Source organism: Crotalus tigris, unplaced genomic scaffold (genome assembly GCF_016545835.1).
Source record: "Crotalus tigris isolate CLP2741 ecotype Arizona unplaced genomic scaffold, ASM1654583v1 scf7180000019328.220996217465:2438092, whole genome shotgun sequence".
In the NCBI taxonomy this organism is placed as follows: domain Eukaryota; kingdom Metazoa; phylum Chordata; class Lepidosauria; order Squamata; family Viperidae; genus Crotalus; species Crotalus tigris.
The window spans coordinates 1586835-1611761 of record NW_024097488.1 but is presented as its reverse complement, the minus strand read 5'-3'; the positions used below and the strand labels follow the sequence as shown (position 1 = coordinate 1611761).

General features: G+C 39.8%; 1 protein-coding gene across 1 annotated transcript in view; it reads left to right on the top strand.

Annotated features, from left to right (window-relative positions):
* Window positions 1-15973, top strand: part of SFXN2 (sideroflexin 2) — a 34621-nt gene extending 18648 nt beyond the window's left edge. The window contains exons 7-12 of the mRNA XM_039361707.1: window positions 1988-2048; window positions 9436-9502; window positions 11008-11057; window positions 13289-13338; window positions 13832-13879; window positions 15328-15973. Coding sequence (XP_039217641.1) covers window positions 1988-2048; window positions 9436-9502; window positions 11008-11057; window positions 13289-13338; window positions 13832-13879; window positions 15328-15427 — 376 coding nt within the window. The 3' untranslated portion in view covers window positions 15428-15973. The remainder of the gene's footprint in view (window positions 1-1987; window positions 2049-9435; window positions 9503-11007; window positions 11058-13288; window positions 13339-13831; window positions 13880-15327) is intronic.
* The last annotated feature ends 8954 nt before the right edge of the window (window positions 15974-24927 follow it).

Below are 24927 nucleotides of genomic sequence, written 5' to 3'. Positions count from 1 at the left end.
CTCTTTGGTGGCAGCTGGAAAAACCTCAGAAATATCACTCATGGTTATGTTCTTCCTTTGCCCAGGGCTGACATGGGGAATGATTGAATCAGTCAGTTGTGATCCAAATAAAAGCAGTATATTTTAACCTTTTGTCCTTGCCCTGGCTATCATATGATAATTTGCTCTCAGCCTGATGACCTTTTGCTTACAGAAGCTACTGCACTGTCAACATTTTGTTGATGTCATCCTTACCTGTACAGCTGCAATTCATTAAAATTTCCATGACATCACAGTAATCTAGCCAATGGCTTCAGGAGGAGTACTTGAAGGCAACTGGCTATAGCCCAGATTTTGCCTCTTGTATAATCTGTAAGATAAGATAAAGACTGGGTCACTTTGATAATTAGGGCATGAGTGATTTGAGAACAAATGGAAAAATCTATTCTGCTAGATTGAAATGTCACCAATCTTTTTATCACTTTATGATAATATGTACTTACTTTTTTAATAGAAAATGTTAATTAAATGATGCTTTTCTCCATAACTGCCTTTTCATTTTGTGTATAACCAGGAATAGTTAATAAGAGAGAAAATAATTAAAGATTAGTCTGATTGTCATAAGAATAGATTTTGGCACCTGCTGTTCAAATAAAAATAATTTTTTAATTATACATAATAAAACATAGTACAGAGATGTCACTATTGCCCTGTCTAGAAAAAAGTTAATGATGGACAGGAAGCACAAAGCCCCATATGAAACATTACAATAAGTGTGGTTTGATATTATGAAAGCTGCATGGTGCTTTTCAGATCTTCTGTTTAAAATTGCAGTCATTTGATCAGATGTAGACTACTTATATATTAAGTAGTTGTGAGGTTAGTGTAGTTGATCAACATTGAAGAATATTTCTCAGGGTACTTCTACAATGAGTATATTCTTACTCAGCAGTTTCTCTTCCATCACAGCTAGCCAAAATTTTACATTGTAAAACTTATCTTTCCCAGATTGTGAGATACTGTTGTTCTTGGGGTTACAGCTTGTCCTGTTTTTGACTGGCAAGAAGTCATACTAAATCTTGGTGCTCTTTCCCCACAACTGACAAACTATCTTAGCACCTTCATTAAAAATCTGATGCCATCACAGTATCTCCCATATTGGGCTTTAGAATGACTACTCAGAAAGCAAGCATGACTTTAATCATGGTGCTAATGCAGAACAAGCCCAGTGAAATGAGTGGGTCTGAGTGCCATAGAAATGCAATTTTGGCACACTACTAATTGGCTAACTGAATGTGTGAGCCAGCTATAACAAATGTTTACAACAGCCACAGTGGGAGAACCATGGACCATACAGGATGGGATCTGGAAGTTTGATGAGCATTTGGAAAATGGAAAAGATTGTACAGAACAGCAAATTTTTACCAGCTTGCTCTGGCTTAAGTTATTTCATTCCTAAACAATTTGTGCCTCCATTGATAAATACCATGATGGATTTATATTGATGAATACTTTTAAAAAATTGTCACCTTCTTCATTTTACCCAGGTCTTATTTCCATTTTGACATTCAAATTACTATTTGGAGTTGCTGAGTATATAAATCCTCAGAATGTTTGTTGATATTAAGAATAGGATTCACTAGGAGGCAGCAGGGTACTATCCTCGGTGTCACATACTACCGTAGTAGCTCAAATGGTTGGACTTTCTCCACAACATAATTATTCTTATGCTGATGAAGCTTTGCATTCCTGCAAAGATGTTTATTCAAGTTTTTTGATTTAAACTGAATGTAACAGTGCCCCTGCTGCATTTTTAAAAATGACAAGGAAGGCTGGGTGACTTAGGATCAACCATTCTTTCCTGATCCTCTTCATCTCATAGATTAGTTTTGGTGGGGAGAAAAGGAATGGTTGCATTTAGTATGCTTCCTTGAGTAGTACAACCCCCACCCCCACATCTAGATGGTTGATCTTAATGTCTAAGGTCATATGTTTGTGTCTGCATTAGGGAACTCATTAATGGGATCACAGTGACAGACGAAAATGACAATACTCTGGGAAAGTCCAGGGTAAGTACCATTATCTTGGGAAATTGAAATTCAAGAATTGGTTTATTATTATTCTTTTTATAAACAAGAACATTTAGAATCATCTTCTGTACAGAATGTGCTTGAGTGCCTAAGGAGAGCCTTGTATACTGATACATCAGGTTTCAGCAAGTGCTATCTATTGAGGGTTTTTGGGGGGGGGGGCTTCCACAAACTTGCATGATGATTATTTCAGATAAAGAAGTAGATGGCAAGATCAACATTTCTTAAATAAAGAGCAGCTTGGAGTTGTTGAACTGTCCAATGTAGACTTCTCCAGCCTAATACCCTTCCAGATGTATTGGGTTAATAACTCGCAGAATTCCCAATTAGTGGGAATGCTAAGAATTGTGACTGAGGAATGTGGGGTTACAGTAAAGTTGTGTTCCCAATCTTAGCAGCATACAGATATGTCTGTTTAAATTCCCAGAATTTTCAGAATGGGTATTCTTGGACTTTCTGGAAGTCCATACATCTGGACATTCCTTAGGTAGGGAAACACTGATTTAGAGCCATGGGAGATTTATGCTATATCTGAAGGCAGCAACCTACTTCATCAAGATATAATGAAATATAAAGAATGAGGATAATAATGAACTTTTGGCATTCTTGAAGTATCTTGACTATCTGTAGTGAATATCTACCATTAGCTTGTACTACTTTCCCAAACACAATTTTGAGAGCTCTTCATTATGTTCCTTTGACAAAGAAAATTATTACCACCATTACCACTCAAAAAAGCAAAAATCATACACTCTGTAGATTCTTTAATGTTCTTTGGGATGCTTTAATGTTCCTACTTTGTTACCAGTATTCCAAGTAACAGATCTCTTTATATATTGGGAGTGCTTTACTCTTAGTACATAACCTTCTGTACAAGCTATTTTAGAGAAGTTGTATCTAGTATTATTATTTATTGTTTATTTATACAGTGGCATCAGTTTTCATGGCATTTTATCGATAACCAGAGGACAGGTCCCTGCTCACAGGAATTTACAATATAAAGTTTGACACAAGGGAGATAACAGAGAAAGTGGAGGCAGGGATAAAACAGGGTAAGATGTATGATTCATAATGCAAACTTGTTAGCTCATTTATGTCTTTTTAGTTGTTGGAACCAGAACTCTTAGAAACACCAAAATTGCTAATGATGTTATGAAATAGTCTGTTTTGCTGTTATTATACTTCCTGCCACTCTTCTGTCCAGTAGAGCAAAACTATGCTTGGACTAAAATTATGGTAAAATAAAAGTTGGTAATTGATAAAATATTATAATAAAATTATTATTTAATAACATAATTAAAAGCATTACTCAGAAATAGAATTGATGGCCATAGCAACTGATATAAAAGCGGCATGGGACAATCAAATTCTTGCTTTTTCCCCTTTTTCTAAAATACATTTTGACTGTTTTGGTGTTCTGTATTTCCTTTTCTAATATTGTTTTATAATCAAATACTGGTTTTATAAATTTTAATTAAAAATTAAAGTATGTGCCATGGTTACTTCTACCAGTAGAAAATCAGTTCCATGCATATAAGATAGGGAGCAAAGCAGAGTTCTTGTTGGGAGCAATCAGACAATTAGGATGATGGAGCCGAATTAGTGAAGATTTGAGGTAGAGATGCTTCTAGATTTTAAAGTATAAAATTAATATAGTCACAGTGGTGGAAACCCATAGAGGAGTAGCAGACCTGTTACAATATTCCTTTTCTTGCTTATACAGACACACAATTTTTCTTTCATTTTATTTTTAAGTCACACCCTGCTATTTATTAATTTTGCATTCCAAGTCACAGTTATCAGAAGGCCCCATGGATATTACCTGCAGCCACTCAGTATGCCCCAGGGTCAAATGATATTTTCACAAGAAGTTTTTAGTAAAATATACAGGTTAGATTACCAACCTATATCACATGAAGCATTCCCTGTTAGCAATAATAGCAATAGCACTTAGACCACTGGTTCTCAATCTTCCCAATGCCGCGACCCCAATCATGTGGTCGTAAGTCGAGGACTACCTGTATTTCCCTGCGGGCAGGGCAGGAGGAGGCGCGCACGTTCCGCCTCTCCTGCGGCTGCACGCGGGCCATCGCCCAGCATGCGTGGTGCTGCCCCCTGCGCCGGCCGAGGCGTAGCTGCCAAGCGGCAGTGACGGCGCAGGCCGACCACCGGCTGGGCCACCAGCTGGCCCAGCCCAAGGGAGGTAAGCCATGCGCCAGGCCCCATGCGTGCCAGCAACCCTCCCTGTGCCTGCCGCTGCCCCGCTAGCCTTACCTTGGCCACCACACGTTCGGCGTGGCGGCAGGCAGGCCCACGCGCTCCTGGGCGGCCATGGCATGCGGCAGCGAGGGTGCAGGCCGACCACTGGCTGGGCCACCAGCTGGCCCAGCCAAAGGGAGGTAAGGCACCCGCCAGGCCCCATGTGCGCCAGTAACCCTTCCTGCACCCGCTGCTGCCCCGCTAGCCTTACCATGGCTACCGCACTTTCGGTGCAGTGGCAGGCAGGCCCAGGTGCTCCTGGGCGGCCATGGCACGCGGCAGAGAGGGCGCAGGCCGACCACCGGCTGGGCCACCAACTGGCCCAGCCCAAGGGAGGTAAGGCACCCGCCGGGCCCCATGCGCGCCAGTAATCCTTCCTGCACCTGCCGCTGCCCCGCTAGCCTTACCTTGGCCACCGCACGTTCGGTGCAGCGGCAGGCAGGCCCAGGTGCTCCTGGGCGGCCATGGCACATGGCAGCGAGGCCGCAGGCCAACCACCGGCTGGGCCACCAGCTGGCCCAGCCCAAGGGAGGTAAGGCACCCACCGGGCCCCATGCGCACCAGCAACCCTTCCTGCACTCGCCGCTGCCCCGCTAGCCTTACCTTGGCTACCGCACATTCGGTGCAGCGGCAGGCAGGCCCAGGTGCTCCTGGGTGGCCATGGCATGCGGCAGAGAGGGCGCAGGCCGACCACCGGCTGGGCCACCAACTGGCCCAGCCCAAGGGAGGTAAGGCACCCGCCGGGCCCCATGCGCGCCAGTAATCCTTCCTGCACCTGCCGCTGCCCCGCTAGCCTTACCTTGGCCACCGCACGTTCGGTGCAGCGGCAGGCAGGCCCAGGTGCTCCTGGGCGGCCATGGCACATGGCAGCGAGGCCGCAGGCCAACCACCGGCTGGGCCACCAGCTGGCCCAGCCCAAGGGAGGTAAGGCACCCACCGGGCCCCATGCGCACCAGCAACCCTTCCTGCACTCGCCGCTGCCCCGCTAGCCTTACCTTGGCTACCGCACATTCGGTGCAGCGGCAGGCAGGCCCAGGTGCTCCTGGGTGGCCATGGCATGCGGCAGCGAGGGCGCAGGGCAATCACCAGCTGGGCCACCAGCTGGCCCAGCCCAAGGGAGGTAAGGCACCCGGTGGGCCCCAGGCACACCAGCAACCCTCTCTGTGCCCGCCGGCCTCCCACCTCCCACCCCTGGTCCTCTTTTACTAACTTTTAGTAGTTGCTCAGCAGGGAGGGAAGCTTTCCAGAAAGTTCACCTTGCAGCACCGTTTGCAGACTGTGGCTTTTGGCGGGCTCAGCAGGGCAGAGACAGCCTGGACAATTCCTATTGGTTTTTGAAAGCCAATAGAATTAGACTCCATTCAAGAGAGTCTATTCTATTGGCTTTCGAAAGCCAATAGAATAAGAGGGAGTAGCACAGCTAAAGAAAAGAGGGAAAAAATGGCGGACAGCTTTGTTTGGCGACCTCCGTGAAATGGTCGTTCGACCCCAAATGGGTTCGCGACCCATAGGTTGAGAACCGCTGACTTAGACTTATATACCGCTTGACAATACTTTACAGTCCTCTCTAAGCAGTTTACAGAGTCAGCATATTGCCCCATTTTGCTGACTTCAGAAAGATAAAAGGCTGAGTCAACCTTGAGTCGATGAGAATAGAATTGCCGGCAGCTGGCAGACAGCAGAAATAGCCTGCAGTACTGCATTCTAACCACTGTGCCACCATGGCTCTTAAGTATATGATACTAATCTGTTTTGGTATGCTTGGCACAGATGTCACAGTTGCAACCAAACACAGTTTAACTTCAAGCATGCTTATGCTATTTTGTGCAAACTAACTACCTTTCAAGTCACCATACTGATGCCCAACAATTAGGAGCGTACTGGTTGTACTTTGAATGCATTCCATAATGACCACTGAGAGAAATAAAATGCAGGATTAAAATGAGCCTTCTGAGATGGTTATCTTGGTTTCAATCACTATGATGGTCACTATGAGGTGTTTGATGAAAGTTGAGCTGTTTCTTGGTTTATGACAGGAAAATCAAGTCTTGATCGGTGTATTATTTTGTACTAGTTAGTTGAAAATCAGCTGTCCGTGAAGCATCGTTTTGCAGCTTTTATTTATTTAAATGCAGCATTTGATTCAATCCCTATGTACAAGCTCTAGATAAAACTGACAGCCTCTTCTATAGAGTAGATCAATGGTCAACAATTACTGATTTTAAGGCCACATGAAAATACCTTAGTGCAGATTAAATATATTTTTTTAGATTTCCCCAATTTCAGTTCAAAAGGTTTAAGTACAGTAAATTGTATCCTAGTTTTCCTTTTTTGTCAAAATGTATAACAATTCTCTAGTTCAAACCCTTTACAAAAAATAAAATTCCATCATCCAAGCTGCAAATAAATCTATTTCAGTCATAAGTGCTAATGATGCATCTGGCCTATCTCAGACACAAGTAGGTTTAAAACTCTTCCTTTAAGTTCTTGACCCATATTGTAAAGGCCAATGTTCCTTTGTGCCAAAACAAAGGTCTTTCCAGAGAGGCTTGCAAGATGTAGATATTATTGGAAAGATAATGACAGCTTTGAACACAGTTTAGAATCTACATTTTGTTGGGAACAGAGAGGGTAACTATATCTGTCTCACTATAAATATTTTTAGTGTAGGCTTCCATTTGGCTTGAAGGTTTGTAATTATAAAGTTCCAAGCCTTCAGAACCAGCACAGTCTACATTTCTAAGAGTTCTTCTGAGTGACTCTAACTCTTTATTGCATCTGGAATTTAGACTAGATTCTCTGAGTACTCACATGCAGCTCCATTGTTGAAAATTCTCCCTAAAGTTTATTTTTACTTATGGTTCCTTTGCCTCTTTAGTCCTTTTGGATAGCTTTGTTGTTTGTCCTGGAAGAAAAGCATTGAAGTGGATCTTACATATTGTAAACTGTAAGCCCCATTTTTGATCTTACTTAATATTACTGAAAGAACTAAAACTGAACTGATGCAAGATATATTCCATACTGATAGTTAGAAATACAGGTAGCCCTTGACTTATCACTACAATTAGGCCCAAAATTTCTATTGCTAAGTGAGACATTTGTTAAGTGAGTCTTGTTCCATTTTATGACTTTTCTTGCCACAGTTGTTAAGTGAATCACGGCAGTTGTTAAATTAGCAAATCGGTTGTTAAGTGAATCAGGTTTCCCCATTGACTTTGCTTGTCGGAAAATCGCAGAAGGGCATCGCATGATCCTGGGACACGGCAACCGTCATAAATATGAGTCAGTTGCCAAGCGTCTGAATTTTGACCACGTGGCTATGGGGATGCCACAACAGTCGTTAAGTGTGAAAAACAGTCACGAGACATTTTTTTCAGAGCAGTTGTAACTTCAAGCAGTCACTAAATGAACTATTGTAAGTTGAAGACCACCTGCATCTGAACACAACCCCCACCTATTATAGTGGCAGTCCATCTGGAGGACCTTTCACTAAAACAATTACTTCTTTAATATCTTGTGTTTGCCACACATGAGAGCTTCTTTTTTGGACAGTTTTAATGCTCTAATTTCCATGTGGTCAATAGGAAAGTTTTAAAAATGTGTTCTCTGTATCTGCCTTGCTTGGTGGGAGAAATGGAGATGATTATGTATGTATTGCTGCGTTCCCTATATTGCATAGATTGGAGCATAGATATTATAATGCTCCTTATATATAATTGTTTTAGAAGCCAGATGAAGAAAACATTCTCTTCAATAGCAGATTTATCTTTAAGGAAGACTGGAGACCAATAGAATTGCCAGATTTTGCTGTCTGGAGCTTTATTGTTTAGGTTTTAATTCTTTCTTTTCTGTAAGTTGTTTGAAAATAGTTGGACTCGGATAGCATCCACATTGAATGAATAAATATGTTAAAAACAGTTTAATTTCTTGTACTGCCTTTTGATTGCCTTCCTAATAATATGTAACTAACCAATAAATAATATGTAACTAACCAATAAAATATGTACTTAAACTTATTTAAAATCTTCCTGGACAAATGTAAATATTGTCTTAGTTAACAGGAGTATTTGCATTTAATGGATTGATCTCACATTGTTCCACTATTTTTGGATTATGTGAATGCATTATTAATTTTAAAAAATTAACAAAATTTACCTGCTCTTTCTTACATGCAGCTATGATCCATATCAAAATATTCTAGCTCTCTCATATTTGGTGGTCATGTAGAAATATAAACGCTTTTTGGATCAAGATTTGGTGGAACATTCAGAAGATTTTTAATAGAAGGATAAAATTTACACCACAATTGTTTCTGTTAGGTATTATTGTTGATTGTGATGGCAAAGAGATTATTTTAATGTTGAATTTAATTACAGCGGCAAGGTTGCTGATTGGGCAATATTGGAAGAAGGATTCTTTGCCTACTTTAGAAGAATGGTTTCTTAAAGTTTCTTATTTATCTGAAATGGCAAAAATTTCGGCTTATCTGAAAGAGCAATCGCAAGAGAGATATATTTTGGTGTGGAAAAGATGGGTGAATTTTATGCAGAATAAACATGAGATTAGAAAGTATTATTTAGCTTTTGAATAACTTATGTTTAAGGATAATGGTTAGAATTTTTGTTTTTATTTATTGGAGTTAAAGTATTTAAAATCTTGTTTCTTGGATGTATGTATAATTGTTTGATGTTCATTTAAGTTCTATGTTTTTTGTTGTTGTTTTTTTCTTTTTTTTTTAACCCTGTATTCAGCTCTGGGAAGGAGGGGGGAGGGTGATGGGGGGGTGGGAGGGGGAAGTATTTTATTGTAAAACTTTAAAAATTTTCAATTAAAAAAAATATTCTAGCTCTTTATGAGTGCTTTTTAACAAAAATATTCTGTCTTTAATATGTTGTAGTTTTAAATGCAGCTGAATACTCCTGAACTACTGCTTTCCAACAATAGGTATCACTGGCTTTAATAAGCATTCCTAGTAAGCGTGTTGAGATAAGGTCTGGGGAAATTGGCATTTAGGATTGTCCCACCAGCATTGCCCTGCTTCTGAGGCTGGATATTCTACAGTGAATACTGTGTCATTGCTGTTTGTTTGCTTGTTTGTTTGTTTTAGAGAGCTGCAATCAAGGGGATAACTCAGGTGGTGGTTTCCCGAATTGCTATGGCTGCTCCTGGCATGAGTAAGTGCTAAGTATTTCTCTTTTGTTGGACTGTAGTTTGGCATGTTAATTTAGAGGTAGGCATCAGAACATAAGTATCCAGTACAAATTTTTAATACCGTGTTTCCCCAAAAGTAAGACCTAACCTGAAAATAAGCCCTAGCTTAATTGGGGGGTTAACATAAGCCCTATCCCCAAAATAAGCCCTAGTTTTGGGGCAAGGCGCATGCCTAAAAATCAGGCTTAGGGCGGGTGTGGGAGGGTGGAGTTTCCCCATGTGCTCCGCACCCACTTACTGTTGCAACCAGGCCTCCCATGAATCGACACTTGCCTCACCTTGCTGGCCCATTTCTTCGGCGCTCTCTGACCTGCATTTTGCCATTAGTGGCCTTCCAAGAAAGGCCTCTGCAGCCAAGAACCGAGTACAGATTCAATCCGTAGCTCAGTTCTCAGCTACAGAGGCCTTGCCAGAAGGCTGCTGACAGTGAAATGCAGGCTGCAAGGTGAGACCATGGAAAAGACACCCCCTGAAAATAAGACCTGGTGCCTCCTTTGGAGGCAAGAAAAAAAAAAGACCAGGTCTTATTTTTGGGAATACACGGTAGAAAACGATGAAATGTGCATCATTGATATCAGAACATTAACTTCAGCATTTCATTCTTTTGCTTTGACATTGGATGCAAGTATATTAGTCATGTCATTAATATCATGAGGTACATTTCACCATTCAACTTCTTGCATTGTCCTCTAGTGCAACAGCTTGCAACTTGGTGACCGCCACAAGGACTCCCAGCCAAGTTGATTGCTGCTATGTTGGTTGGGTATCCTGGGAATTCACATAGGGGACTCACTGTTGGCGAAGGCTCTTTTGGTGGGTTCTGCTGGAGGGCTCTTGAAACTATATTTAGAATTGGCTCTCATTTGTTATGAAGTTTACAAGCTAGTAACTGCTCATTAGTTAGATCTTGCTCCACATTAAAATCATAATTAGCTTCCCCTATGGCACCCTTCAAGGTGATGGCTAATGTTCTATTACTTTCAGCCAACTGGGGATGATTGGGGCTTTAATTATTCATTTACAGATGCCAGATAGAGGAATTTCTAAGGTGTAGTATTAATTTATTTATGTTGTTAAGATTCAGATTTAAAAGTTTAGAGCAAAATCCATTTACAATATCTTAACTCTATGTATGGGTGGGTATGTGCATGGCTAAGTCCTGTAGGATGCCAACATAATCCATGAAAAAAATGAAAGGGAATTTATTAAAATGCCTAGCTTCAAGTATGGTAAGCATTTGACCATGTATTGATTATAAACCTTTTAAAATGCTATTATGAGCCATAGTATAAACATTCACAGGTATGATCAAAGCTGTTACTGAATGATATTGTGTTCTATTTTCTTGAGAAATAAGCTACTAGATTTTTTGTAACATGTCTACATGTTGCGTTTTGTTCCCCTATCACTGAGTGGAGATGTGGGACAGAGTTGATCCAATGAAAATAAAATCATTTTTTCATTTTAGTTTTGTTGCCTATTATCATGGAGGCATTAGAGAAATATCCATTCATGAAGGTAAGTTACCCAGAAAATGGAATGAATGAATTAGTTTGTTCTTGCTGTTGTTAAATAATAAGGAGTCAGAAATTTTAGATAATTATGCAGATAACTAGATAGCTACCAGAAGTTCTACATAGTCTTCACTTTGGCAATATATTACATTTGTTAAAGTAGGAGTCTTCAAACTTGGCCCTTTTATGACTTGTGGACTTCAGCTCCGAGAATTCCTCAGCCAGTGTCTGGCTGAGGAATTCTGGGAGTTGAAGTCCACAAGTCATAAAAGGGCCAAGTTTGAAGACCCCTGTGTTAAAGGTTCAAAATAGATCATCTGCACATAACTCAATAGCAAATCTACTGCTGCCAGCAGAAACAAGAAAAACAAGAGAAAGACAAGGGGGTGACATGATAGCAGTATTCCAATATATCAGGGGTTCCACAAAGAAGAGGAAATCAAACTATTCTCCAAAGTACCTGAAGGCAAGACAAGAAGCAATGGATGGAAACTAACCAAAGAGAGAAGCAACCTAGAACTAAGGAGAAATTTTCTGACAGTTAGAACAATTAATCAGTGGAACAACCTGCCTCCAGAAGCTGTGAATGCTCCAACACTGGAAGTTTGTAGGAAGAGACTGGACAGCCATTTGTCTGAAATGGTATAGGGATTCCTGCCTGAGCAGGGGGTTGGACTAGATGACCCCCAAGATCCCTTCCAACTTTATTATTATTATTATAAGGCAAGCCTCCAATAAAAAACAGAACAATTGAAGCAAGTTATTTTTATTTTTTGGTTGTTTTTATTGTTTTTTTTACTTGGCTTTAATTGTTATCTCTCCTGGGTTATCTATATGAAATAGGTAGTCTGTATATTTATTATATAAATAATGTACATTATTTGTTGTCGTTATGATTTTTTAAAAAGACCCTGAAAGCATCTAGTTGCTACTAATCAAAATTATGTAGAGTCAGTGGTGGGATTCAAATATGTGAACAACCTGTTCTCTGTGTGGATGCCGCTTCTGGAAGTCTATTCTGGGCCTGGGCAACAAAAAATTAGCTACCAGTTCTGTCAAAGTGGTGCGAACTGGCTGAATCCCACCACTGTGTAGAATACCAGAAAAAGGTTGTTTATTATACTTGCATACTACAGTAAATCATACTGGGGTCGGTTGAATTGAGCTTAGCATGGTATCAGAATTTATCTAATGGTCATTTATTTAATAAATTAAAACCTCTATAATAAAAAAACTAAAACAACCCAAGTTCTAACCACAGTAACTAAAGAAAACAATAAAAGCAGACAGATTTAGGCATTGTATTATTCATCATAAGCTTTACAGAATAACTCAGTTTTCAAAGCTTTCTGGTGGGTCAAAACTGGAGCCAACTTGCTTTCTAATAGGAAAGAATTCTGTAATATAAGGGCTGCTACTAAAAAGCAGCACCTACAAGACTCTACTCTGTATAGTAAACAGAAAGATTCCCAGCAGTTTCTCCCAGATGCAAGTTGGGTGAGTTGATTCCACCTGAAGGAAATTGTCCTACAGGTATTTCACTGCAGAGCCATAGAGGGTTTATGACTTACCCTTTGATGTGCATACCCAGGAGCTAATAGAAAGCCACTGCAGAAACTGAAATACAGATAAAATGTAAGAGCCAACTAATATCCGGTAATTGCATTCTAGATTCGGGCCTTATTGAAGTCTTATCATCTTTTAAGACAGCCCCAAGTATACCATATTGCATTAATCTTGATGTGTAGGGATGTGTCCCAAATGGACAAAGTTTGGACAGATCACAGTCTCCATCAGCTTACACAGCAGAAGCCGTAAATCAGGAGGACCCCAAAATCATAGACTTGCTCCTTTAGGGGCAGCGCCATTCCTTGAGAGACAACAGTGGAGCAGTTAGAGTGCCTCAGTGAACAGGCAGTTACTCTGCCCTTGCTTGAATTCAGCCTTTTTGTCCCATTCAGTTCTTAAAAGCTTCTTGACAGCAGGTCAAGACATTGATAGCAGCTCCTCACTGGCTAAGCATATTGTTTAAGCATATCAACATGTTGCTGATACTGAACCCTAAATTGGCAGAAGCTTGTTGTAGATTTTTATAGATCTTTGTGCTCTTGGTTCCCAAAAGAAAAGAGATTTGTATTGTTAGTTCTCTTTATGATCTCAGCCCTAATTCTAGGAACTGAAAGTTTGAATTCTTACTTTCTTGGCATCATCTCACATGTATTATTTTCTTGGCAGAAAATCCAGGTTCTCCATGCTCCCTTGCAAACAGTTCTTGTTGGAGGGTTGTAAGTATTCTGCATCTTGCATTACTTTCAGAAGCCAGTGTTGTATGAGAGATTGCTTCAAAGCTGTAATTCCTAGTGATTTATGAAAAGGCATCCATTTTATTTGGAATCTGGGAGGGTTACAAGAGATACTGGAAGACTACATTTTTTGCATCATGGCATTAAGATATAAACTCAAGCACTGTGGATGGAAAACTATGTTTATGGCTTAGAATTATGTGTAGGATATTTAGCGAGCAATGGCTTAATGCTTGGTCAAGCAACCATGGTTAAATGAAGATTTCATCTGTGTTTATATGTGGAAAAGGGATATGTTTGTATTGTATGTGGGAATGGACATCGGACTGCTTTAAAATCCCGTGCATCTTATTGTAAATCCTGCCAAAGATATAACGTTTGCTTGGCTATTTTGAAGCTAAGACGCAGTTCTGGATTCCCTATGGAGAAAAAAAATGTTGTCCTTTCTTTTTAATAATCTGCCTTTGCCTTGCAGCCTTGTGTTCATGGTCCCAATCGCCTGTGCACTTTTTCCACAGAGAAGGTACCAATCTCTTTTCTGTCCTTTTATCCTTCCTGACTGCCCTATACAATTTTGATATAATCTCAAGTAGGAAGGCCTGGGACAGGGGAGGGGTGGGGCATGTGAAGCAGGACCATCACTCCATATTTGAAATAAAGTTGTCCATAGGAATCTTTGAAACTGAGTGAGCAAACTGTGTTGTGACACAATATCTACCCCTTACTTTTCATCATGTTGCTTTCATTGTGGCTAACTGCACACAGCTATGCAGTTATTAGTTTGGATGCAAGTCCTATCCTCCTCAGCAATGGCTATGCTGGCTCTGGATGACGAGGGCTATTCCAATGCTTCTGGACTGCACAAAGTTGCAAAAGCTAATGTAAGAATGATTCCTTCTTTTCTAGACAGGAATTATTTGTACTGATGTATGACAGGAGGTCTCACCTACATATTGGAAGCCATTCTTTTCTATAATATATTTCTGCCCATTTGTACATATTCTCTTTTAAAGATAAACTTTGAAAATGAACAGTACATTATTCGTCCCCAAATACAGCCACAAAGAGCTGTGGTTGTGACTTGCGTGTTAGTTCTGCTCAGTTGTGTTTGAATCCTAGGCCGGTGGTAAAAAGAGGCCTTGCAACAACATAATGGGACAACTCGTCATAGCCAACTGCGGCTGCGGCCAACTCACCTTAGCCAACTTGCTGAGGGACAACTTGCCACCGCCAACTCGCGGCAGGACAACTCACAGTGGCACAATTTAACAATTCAATTTAATTATTTAAAATAAATAAACAATTATTTTAATGTTTTTCATTCATATTCCATTCTGCCCCTCCTTTTGCATCCTTTCTTTAATGGTTCTATTCCACCATTTCTTTGATATAAGTATAACTCTTGTCCCACAGTGAATTGTCCCATGGCAAGTTGGCCACGGCAAGTTGTCATAGACCCTTGCAACAGGAAGGCTTGGTTAGGACATTCTGTGGACTCTACGTGCTTTTCCATGGTCAGGCCTGGACTAAGACAGTTCACTGCACGAAGAAGTGACTAGCACCCACTTCCCAAGTCTTGTCATTTCAACTCAGCCTTGCTGGATTATTGCAGCAGCATTCATTTCATAGCGGAAACAGTGAGGAAAGCCCTTATTTTGCAAGTAAAATGATCAGTTCAGTCTTACACCACAATTGTCTGCAACAGAGCTCATAATATTTTTGTCTCCTTTGCCAATATTACATCACCCAATAACACTCTGTCTTTGGGCCAGTATCAAGCAGTCTCTGGCACTTAGGGCATGGGTGTCAAACTCTCCATATCACGTGACGTGTCGTGACATAGCGTGACTTTTTTTGCATTGCCAAAGCTGGGGTGGACGCGGCCTCTGCATGATGCAACCGGCCCACGGGCCGGCAGTTTGACACTCCTGACTTAGGGGAACAATGTGTTTTCTTCTTTTTTCTTTCTAGTTCAATTGCAGTTTTGCACCTGGAGCCTGAACTCAGAGAACGAATTGTAGCTGAACATGGGGACAAAGTGACTTTTGCCTATTTTAATAAGGGTTTATGAGTGAGAACTGCCTGGACTTGGTGCCTTATCCCACTATGGACTTCTTCTCCTGGACAAAAACCTTTATAGGGTGTTTTCAGGAACAGAGCTCAGAATATTCCAGAAAGAGCAGTCCATCTCCTTTCTTCTTTCCCGTGTGTGTGTGTGTGTCTGTCTGTCTGGGTATAGAGAGAAATCTGGGCAAATTTGAGTCCTTCTTTCTACTACGTCAGCATAGTGACAAATAGTCTGGGTTTTGGAACGTGTCATTTTCTGCTTTATGGCAATGGTGAAAATGAATTACTTGTAGCCAATGATGATGAGAAATGGGATTACTCTAAAGCATTTATTCCAAACCTTAAATCCTCCTTGGTCCTTTGTGAGCACAAAATATTTCCTGAATCATATTCCTCTGTGTTTTGAAGGCCATACCTAAGTGTCTCTGATCGAAAAAGGAAACTGCAGCTCCATACTTGGGAGCAAGAATGTAGGTCTTTGGTTGTTCGGGTTTTCTCCCGCGTAAAATTGGAAGTGTCTTGGTGACGTTTCAACGAAGTCCCATTCGTCATCTTCAGGCTGGTGTTTCAGCTTCGTGCTTTGAGCAGCTGCTGCTCAAAGCACGAAGCTGAAAGCACCAGCCTGAAGATGACGAATGGGACTTCGTCGAAACGTCGCCAAGACACTTCCAATTTTACGCGGGAGAAAACCCGAACAACCAAAGACCTACATACAAATACCCGCGAAAATCTCAGAAAACATACATATATATATATATATATATATATATATATATATATATATATATATATATATATATAGTGCTGCATTTTGATTCAGAAATCAATTAACCTGTCATCAATTCTACTTTTTAATTGAACCAGACTGTGTTATTAAAAATGCACTATTAATGCATTTATGATTTTATTATCATGCTTAAATACATGACAAAATGGAAAATTATTCATTTGTTCATTCTGCAGCTACTAATGCTGTGTGAACATTAATTACTAGCAAATCTTAAGAGCCAATTCAGAACTTTGTTAGAGAGCATAATTATGTAGTCTTGCAACAGAGGTAATATCTTTTAAATCAGATTGACAACTTTATCTTCAATCATGTACAAATGAGCAGTATTTCTGAAAACAGCTGGTCTGCTTGCTTTCTGTTCTTGAACCTCTCAGTAATTTTCCTTAATTCATAATATTGTTTAAGAAATATAACTAGAACAATCTAGCATCCTTTTCACAGTGCACTGGCAGGTACCCCTGGGAAGTCCTTAAATTGGACATGAAAGTGTACAAATAAGAGTCTCCACTTAACAAGATATTCTTTATTACGTGTTTCAAAAGCTTGCCTGCATCTGATTAATTAGCAGAACTATTTTTATTCTCCTTAAAATCATGATAGGCTACATTTAGTGACATGGGGGTTGATTAAAAATTCCAAGAATTAGAAGTTTAGAAATGTATGTGTTTTTAAATTAAAAAAGGAACTTTTAGCTGATATGTTGCTATTAAGAACGTAAATTTTACAAGTAATTCACCAACGTAGTATGGAAGAGTAGGGCAAGGGACACCTGGAGCCCCTTAGTACGGTTTAGTCTTGACATTTTGCAATCATTAAAAGGGAAAGGATGCTTTTACAACTGAGGGATTAGCCTGAAGGGCAACTTTCCTGAAGTGACCTAATTGTGAATCATCCCAATGATTACTGTGTGTGCCTTTTACAGGGCCAGATTAAGGCCGACTGATGCTCTAAGCATGGCCCGACAATGGTGCTTTTCATCCCTCCCATTGCTTAACTGACAAGTTATTAAGATTCAGTAAACGCTGGAAAGTCATTTCGTGCATGGCAATGAAAAAGTTAAGGGCCTAATGCAGGTAGTCCTCGACTTACAACCATAATTGAGCCCAAAATTTCTGTTGCTAAGCGAGACATTTGCTAAGTGAATTTTGCTCCGTTTTACAATCTTTCTTGCCACAATAGTTAAGTGAACCACTGCAGTTGTTAAGTTAATAAAACGGTTGTTAAGTGAATCTGGCTTCCCCATTATCTTTACTAGTCAGAAGATTGCAAAAGGTGAGCCCATGACCCCGGGACACTGCAGCTATCAAAAATATGAACCAGTTGCCAAGCATCTGAATTTTGTTTACGTGACCCTGGGGATGCTGCAACAGTCCATAAGTGTGAAAAACATTGAGGTGGCCATGCCCACCCTGGCCACGCCCATCCAGTCTGCCATAACCACAGCCACACCTACCCAGTGGGTCACGCCCCCCACATCCCCGAGGGTCCCACAATGCTGATGCGGCCTGGCACTTTGCGATAAATAAGTGAGTTTTGGGCTGCAGTTTGGGCACTCGGTCTCCAAAAGGTTCGCCTTAACTGATTTATACTGTATTACAAGCGTAGCGCACCAGGTATACACGAACCTTACAGAAGCTTCCTTCTGATTACTTTTTAATAAGTCACATGGTGCTGTGTTTGCTTTCTTGAGCAAAATCTCTACCAAACACTTTTATACCTTTTCTGGCAAAATTGATACTCATCATAGAGGCAGAAAGTCTTTAACAAAAGTAAAGAAGTTACTCCAGGTATCATACTGAATGCTAGGGATTCAATTACCTAGAGTAGTTATGTTGATTTGTTCATTTGTTTTAGAGATTTCAGATGATTCAGCCATGGCCCAACTCAGGATCTTGTTTCCTTGCCTTTTTTTTGGGGGGGGGGAAGTAAGCACAAATTACATTTGCGTGGAATTTGTAGGTACAATTTGGATGGATGCAAAAAACACATCTTAAATTCTTTGCTCTGTTTTAAGCTTCATGGATAGAAAAGGTATCCTTTCTTACTCTTATCCCCATATATGCACCATGGACAATGCACCAACTGTACCATGGACAATGTAGGTTTACCTTCCAGAAGACTGTTGTTACCTTTCCCCAATCTGGCACTGTCCAGATATGGAATTTCAACATAGTTGGATGCACCATATTGAGGAAGACTCTACTTTAAAAATGCTTATTCTTATGCAATTTATTTTACATTCAGAATATTACCAAAGCAGTGAAATGTGCACCTGGCATTATTAATCCAGTGTCTATCCACATCTCTCATTAAAGTGTTGTTCATTTGATACCCTTAGCCTGGCTACTGGTTTATCTGTCTCTTGCTGATAATTAAATGCAACCATTATTTTAAGTCTGTTGAGTTACCTTATATTAAATTTGTTGTAATTGAATGCAAACATCATTTTGCAAATAATTTTTGAAGTAAATGACAGAATGTGACTATTGTTCTTTATTGTGGTGCTAGCCAAAATCTGATATATTAGACAGCAAATATTGACAGATTTTGGTAATTTTGTTTTAGCTCTTGACCATTCAAAATGAAATAAAACTCTGTGATTTTAAAAATTGTCTGACTCATCTTTTATAAATCTTGGAGTCATCTGTTAGCTTGAACAGAACTTCTATTTTATAGAAGATATGTGACTGGCCTATGCAGGGCTGCAGAGTTACAACTTCAGATAGACTTTGCACTTCCATAAAGATGAAAAGATGTTCAATGGTCATTGTGGTTATACATTACTCCCCGTCTCTAAGACAATACAGATAAGATTTGCTCATTGGGCAATGTAGATGGATAATCATTCTAAATAAAACATATACATGGACCCAACAAACACTAGGCAAATGTGGCAATGGATCCAGGCCATTACGGATTACAAGGTGGCTCCATCGAGATGCAAGGATGACACAGACTTCCTAAACAAACTGTATGCATTTTTTGGTAGATTTGAGGCATCAAACAGCACTCCTGCTAGGAAAGCAGAGCCCCATCCTGATGAGCAAGTGCCAAGCTTTGATGTCACCTCTGTCCGGAAAACACTGCAGACAGTTAACATTCGGAAAGCAGCAGGCCTAGATAACATCCCTGGACATGTCCTCAGGGAATGTGCAGGGGAACTGGCTTGTGTTCTCACAGATATTTTCAACCTCTCATTGCAGCAGGCAGTGATCCCATCGTGTTTTAAGACGGCCATCATCTTGCCAGTGCCAAAAAAGTCCACAATTACAAGCCTCAATGATTACCGTCCGGTTGCACTGACATCCACCATCATGAAATGTTTTGAGAAGCTGATAAAGGACACTATTGTATCTAGCCTCCCGCTAGCTTTTGACCCGCTTCAGTCTGCCTATCGACCAAATCGCTCTACGGAGGATGCTATTTCTTCCATTCTCCATCTGAGCCTGAAACACTTAGAGGAAAGAAATAGTCATGTGCATTTGCTGTTTGTCAACTTCTGTTCGGCATTTAACACAATCATTCCCCAACATCTAGTAGACAAACTGGGCCTTTTAGGCTTAAACACTCCTTTGTGCAACTGGATTCTTGATTTTCTTACCAACAGGCCCCAATATGTGCGAGTTGGAACAAATACCTCTAATACCATTTTCTTGAGCACAGGTTCTCCTCAGGGTTGTATCTTAAGTCCGCTGCTGTTCACCCTGTTGACCCATGATTGTTGTGCTAGGTTTGCCACCAACCATATTGTGAAGTTTGCAAATGATACAACAGTAGTGGGCCTTATTCAGGATGACAAGGTGGAAGCTTACCGCAAGGAGGTTGAAGGGTTGGTGAACTGGTGAAAGGAAAACAGCCTAGTTTTAAATACCAGAAAAACCAAAGAGATCATTGTTGATTTCAGAAAAGGCAGGCACAGCCACATTTCTCTGTGCATAAATGATTCACCTGTGGAGACGGTTACCAACATCAAATTCCTGGGTGTGCAGCTAACGAGTTTCTCAACAGTGAGAAACTGGTGAAGCAGGCACAGCAGCACCTGCATTTTCTGCGCCACAGGAGAAAAGCACATCTTCCTTCCCCTGTCCTGACCACTTTCTACAGGGGGACAATCGAGAGCATCCTGTCATACAGCATCACAATCTGGTTGGGAGGCATCACTGCTTCAGATAGTGGTGAGAATGGCCGAAAAGATCATTGGCAGTTCCCTCCCTCCCATCCAGGACATAGCATAGAAGCGCTGCTTGAGCAGGGTCCATAAGATTATCTGGGACACTACACATCCTCTTCATGACCTGTTTTCCTTGTTACCTTCTGGGAGGAGGCTTCGTGGTATCCGAAGCAGAACATCCAGATTCAGCCAGAGTTTCATTCCATACAGCATTAATCTTGCGAACTCTCAAGCTTCCTCCTTCTGTTATATATTCAAGATGGACAATATTTAATATTTATTTGCTACATATATGTAGGGATGTGGGTCTATACATATGTTGTTCGTAGTATGTTTAGGTGTGTGTCATGTATGTGTTTCACTTTGAGAGCGGGCAACTAAATTTCATTTTTGATGTGTGCCATTGTGCCCACAGTATAAAAATGACAATAAAGGTTATCTTATCTACAATTAAATATCAGCTATCAGTGGCAAGTACAATTTCGTAAAGTATTGAAGTAGTAAATGATAGAATCAGAAAAATCACTGGAATGTACTTGGATGAGCTGTGGATTATCACCAGGGATAAACTGAAATGGCATACAGTGGTCTGTACAATTGACAGGATTTGATGGCATCTAACCATCACATATACTTTAATGGTCTGTTTTAAACATTGTTTGCAGGTTAGCAAAAATAATGTCCTATACAAATATTCTTGTGTATCACAATAAAAATTCTCTTAGAGCCCACAGGGACATCACAACGCAGTGTTATAACAATATAGATTCATCCAGTAAAGGTACTGTATAACAGAAGACAGCAAAGGTAAGTCAGTCATATAATGTACAGGCTTAACATTGAAAAGGTTATTTCTCTTATTTCTATCACATGGTCTGCACATGCAAATCCATAATTTGATGATAGGTTGATTAATATCAATACACCCTTCAAACATTCTAGACAGGCTCAGCTGCATTCCATTAAACTATAATATGCTTAGCAAGATTATGTTTTATGAACCAACTCTTGCTCCAGTCCTTTTGTTTTTATTTGTTGGATGCTAGCTGTCTATGATCTTGGTTGAGGAAACCCTGGGCTGATAGCCCAGTGACTCTGCCAACTTCCTGTCGTCTAGGGTGCAAATTCTAAGCTCCAAGCTCATGTGAGTTGATTTTTCATCAAGTAGAGATTAATTCATATTCACGTATTTACCACTACTCATCTATCTCACCCTTCAATGAATTATCAAGCTAATGGGATTCAAAGAGGATCTGCAACAAATAGCCAAGATATGCAGGAAAAGAGAATGCTAGCTACAATCTCAATATATTGAATTCCATAGCTATAGCTTAACAGCAGATATAACCAATCTAATACTTGTAATAATTTGTGGTATATTGATATATGCCTGTATTAGCTGCAAAAAAAAAAAGTAATGCAGCAGCAGCAAAATTTCAGAAACCAAAGCTATTGTTGCAATTCTAATACTTATCTTGTATTAGTTTGATTGTTGTTCCTGAAGCTAAATGTTATAAGGGACAGCATTCCAGTCTCTGTTAAGAATCTCCATCTTTCTTTGAGGTAGAGAATTACATCAGTTGGCTGAATTGTTTATCTTGTATCCAATTTTGGAATGAGACAACTAGTTTATTCATGCTTTCATTTCAGTTCATAATCCTACTGATCACTGAGTATACCTATGTGTCTGGCCAGTATCCTTTCTTTCTCAATATAAATATAACACAAACTTTAAATAATTCTTCCAAAATGGCTAGTACTATCACCTCTCAAATGATTTGAAAGGACAATGATGTTTTGCCTCTGCCATTCTACTACTCTCAGGCTGTCTCATATACAATATTTTGTGAAGGCTAAATGGACCAGGAACCCAAGAGGTTCATTACAGTGACAATGAACCAGTATCAAGGAACTCTCTGAAAAGCAACCAGTTGTCAGTCTGTTAGGACACACAGGCAGGAAAAGCAGATGGAAGATTTGAACATGGATGTTGGTTTTTATTGTAATGCGGCCTTTTCTAGAACAGGTATCCTTAATAAAGCTAGCTTATCAAAGAGTTATATGTTGAATTTCTGCCTGTTAACTTTTGAGTTTGACAATGCCCTAGGGCCTAGGCAAAGCTTGACATTTTGGGGAGATAAGCAGAATATATTTTACCAAGCAAGAAAGTGTGTTGAGCAGACCAAGATGGTATAAATGTATTCATTTATTACACAAATTTACATGGTGCCTAACTCGCAAATGTCTCTAGTCAGCTTACAACATTAAAAATCCACAACATAAAAACCTATAATCCTCCCCGTGCATGGCAGCAGCATCACAAATCAACCACTTGAGTGGTTTCATCTCCATTTGTGGTCCCCAGGTCCATTAAAAAAAACCACATATTCAGGGTCTTTCAGAAAAAGCAAGAGCTGGTTTTTTGTATGGTATTCAGTTGATCTTGAAATAGAGACTTTGAAATACAACTAATTTATAAATAAATTATGTACCTTATCTTCTTAAAGACCAATAGATCATTATGAACAAACATTTCTTAAGTTGAATCCCTGAAATAAATTAATACTATTGTTCATTTCCTAAGACTATATACCATTGAACTCAGGGCTAGGTTCATACATCATATTAAATCATAATGTGTCTTCCTCATTTTGGCTTCGTATAGTCTGTAAATCCAACTACTACACTTTGTAAAGCAGAGTTAATGTCTTCATGTCATCTGGGAATTCAGCCTGCATCTTATCTTCCCTTTCTCTTTCAAATGGAATGTGGGTGCACCAAATTTTCCACAACTTTTCTGCTTTTGATTGTTTTACGTTAGGTAGCTTGTTATCTTTTCCCCCCAGGTTTTTCCTTTTACTTTAACTATAAATGTCACCAGTCCAACAAATACTTATTTTATGGCAGTTTTTGTTCCTTCCCTCCCATTTCAGTTCTTTACCTGATTCTGAAATGGCTGAGAAGAATAAAATAAAATAATAGAATATTAAGTAACATCTTACCTATTTTCTTCCTTCTTCCATCATTTTCATTCCATCTTAGTTAAGATTTTGTATCACAGCACAGTATAATTCAGTGATACTATACTGTGGTATCAATATAGCTTACCTTCTTCAGAAGTTTCAGATTACAGAAGTCATTTTTTACTAGGCTGGAATTTCAGATCCTATATAATTTTGAAGATAGCAATTCCAGAATTTGGAGCAACCTATCTTTGAAAATAAAAGCAGAATAAAAGCCTGTATTGTGAAACCCATTGTTTTGAATTTGTTTCAATGTTAGTCACAGCCTTTCATTCCTTTTGGCTTTTTTCAGCCATGCCAATAATAAAAATAGTTGCATTTTAGCACAACACACAAATAAAATCTTACATATTACCTTGGAAGTATAATTCTTTGGGGATTATTACAAACTGCCAGGAGTCCTTGACAGATTTGGTAGTATGCTTATATAATTAATAAATTGATAAGTCAAAATTTCAGCACTTATACTACATATTTATTTCAATTCATGAAATCTTACATGGTATGTCAAACAACAGTCATATTGGCAACATATGAATATGACACAAGAAAGAACTCTGTACTGTTTAATAGCCTACCATTGTCTGGGTTCACACAACAAATCATGCCAAAACCAAACAAATCATGCTACAACTTAACACAAAGTGTAATCCAGTCACTATGCTCTGCTGAATTTATAAATCCAGCTGGTATCATTCCATACCGAGAGCTGAGAAAAGTAATAAACAAAACCCATCCCTTGTTTTTCTAGCTTTTTGCAAACAAACAAAACAAAAAGTTTCTTGTTTGTTTGGGCATTGATTCCTATAGGGAAACCGCCCAAGGCAAGCCAAGCCTGAAGTTGTATGTACAAGCTGGATCTGTATGCCTATCCGAAAGTGCTACATGGGCCATCATTAACAGGATAGTACTTGAACATACGGTATGTGCCAACAATATTTCAAGCTAATCTGCCAATCCCTGGGCTGAAGGATGCCAATCAGCTAGCTTGTTTACAGAAACTTGGCAATTGCTAGTTTGATTGTTGATAATTGTAAATGATTGGAACATTTCATCAAGAGCTGAATAATTTCAGTTAGAAATAAATCATGGGTAGACATCTGCGCCTACTGAGTCATATGAAAGAAGGATTCCATCCTTTGCAATCCTCACAGTTCCAGCCACCTTCTAAAAACTTATTTTAGACCAGAAATAGGATGATCAGTTCTGCATGGCTTTCCAACTTCAGTATACTGCGAAGTCCTGCCAATGTAATTTAAATGTAAAAACAAACATCTTTGCAAGGCTCAAGGCCATTTAACAGTAATGTTATAACTCAGGGATCCCCAACCCACCGTCCATGGACTGGCACCGGGCAACAGCATATCAGCAACCGGGCTGCGCAAACAAATAGAAGCCCCATCCACTGGATGCAGGCAGCATACGAAGCCATGCCCCATCAGGTCTGCAGAAAAATCTTTCTCCATAGAACCGGTCCCTGGTGCTCAAAACGTTGGGGGCCTCTGCTATAACTAATCTCA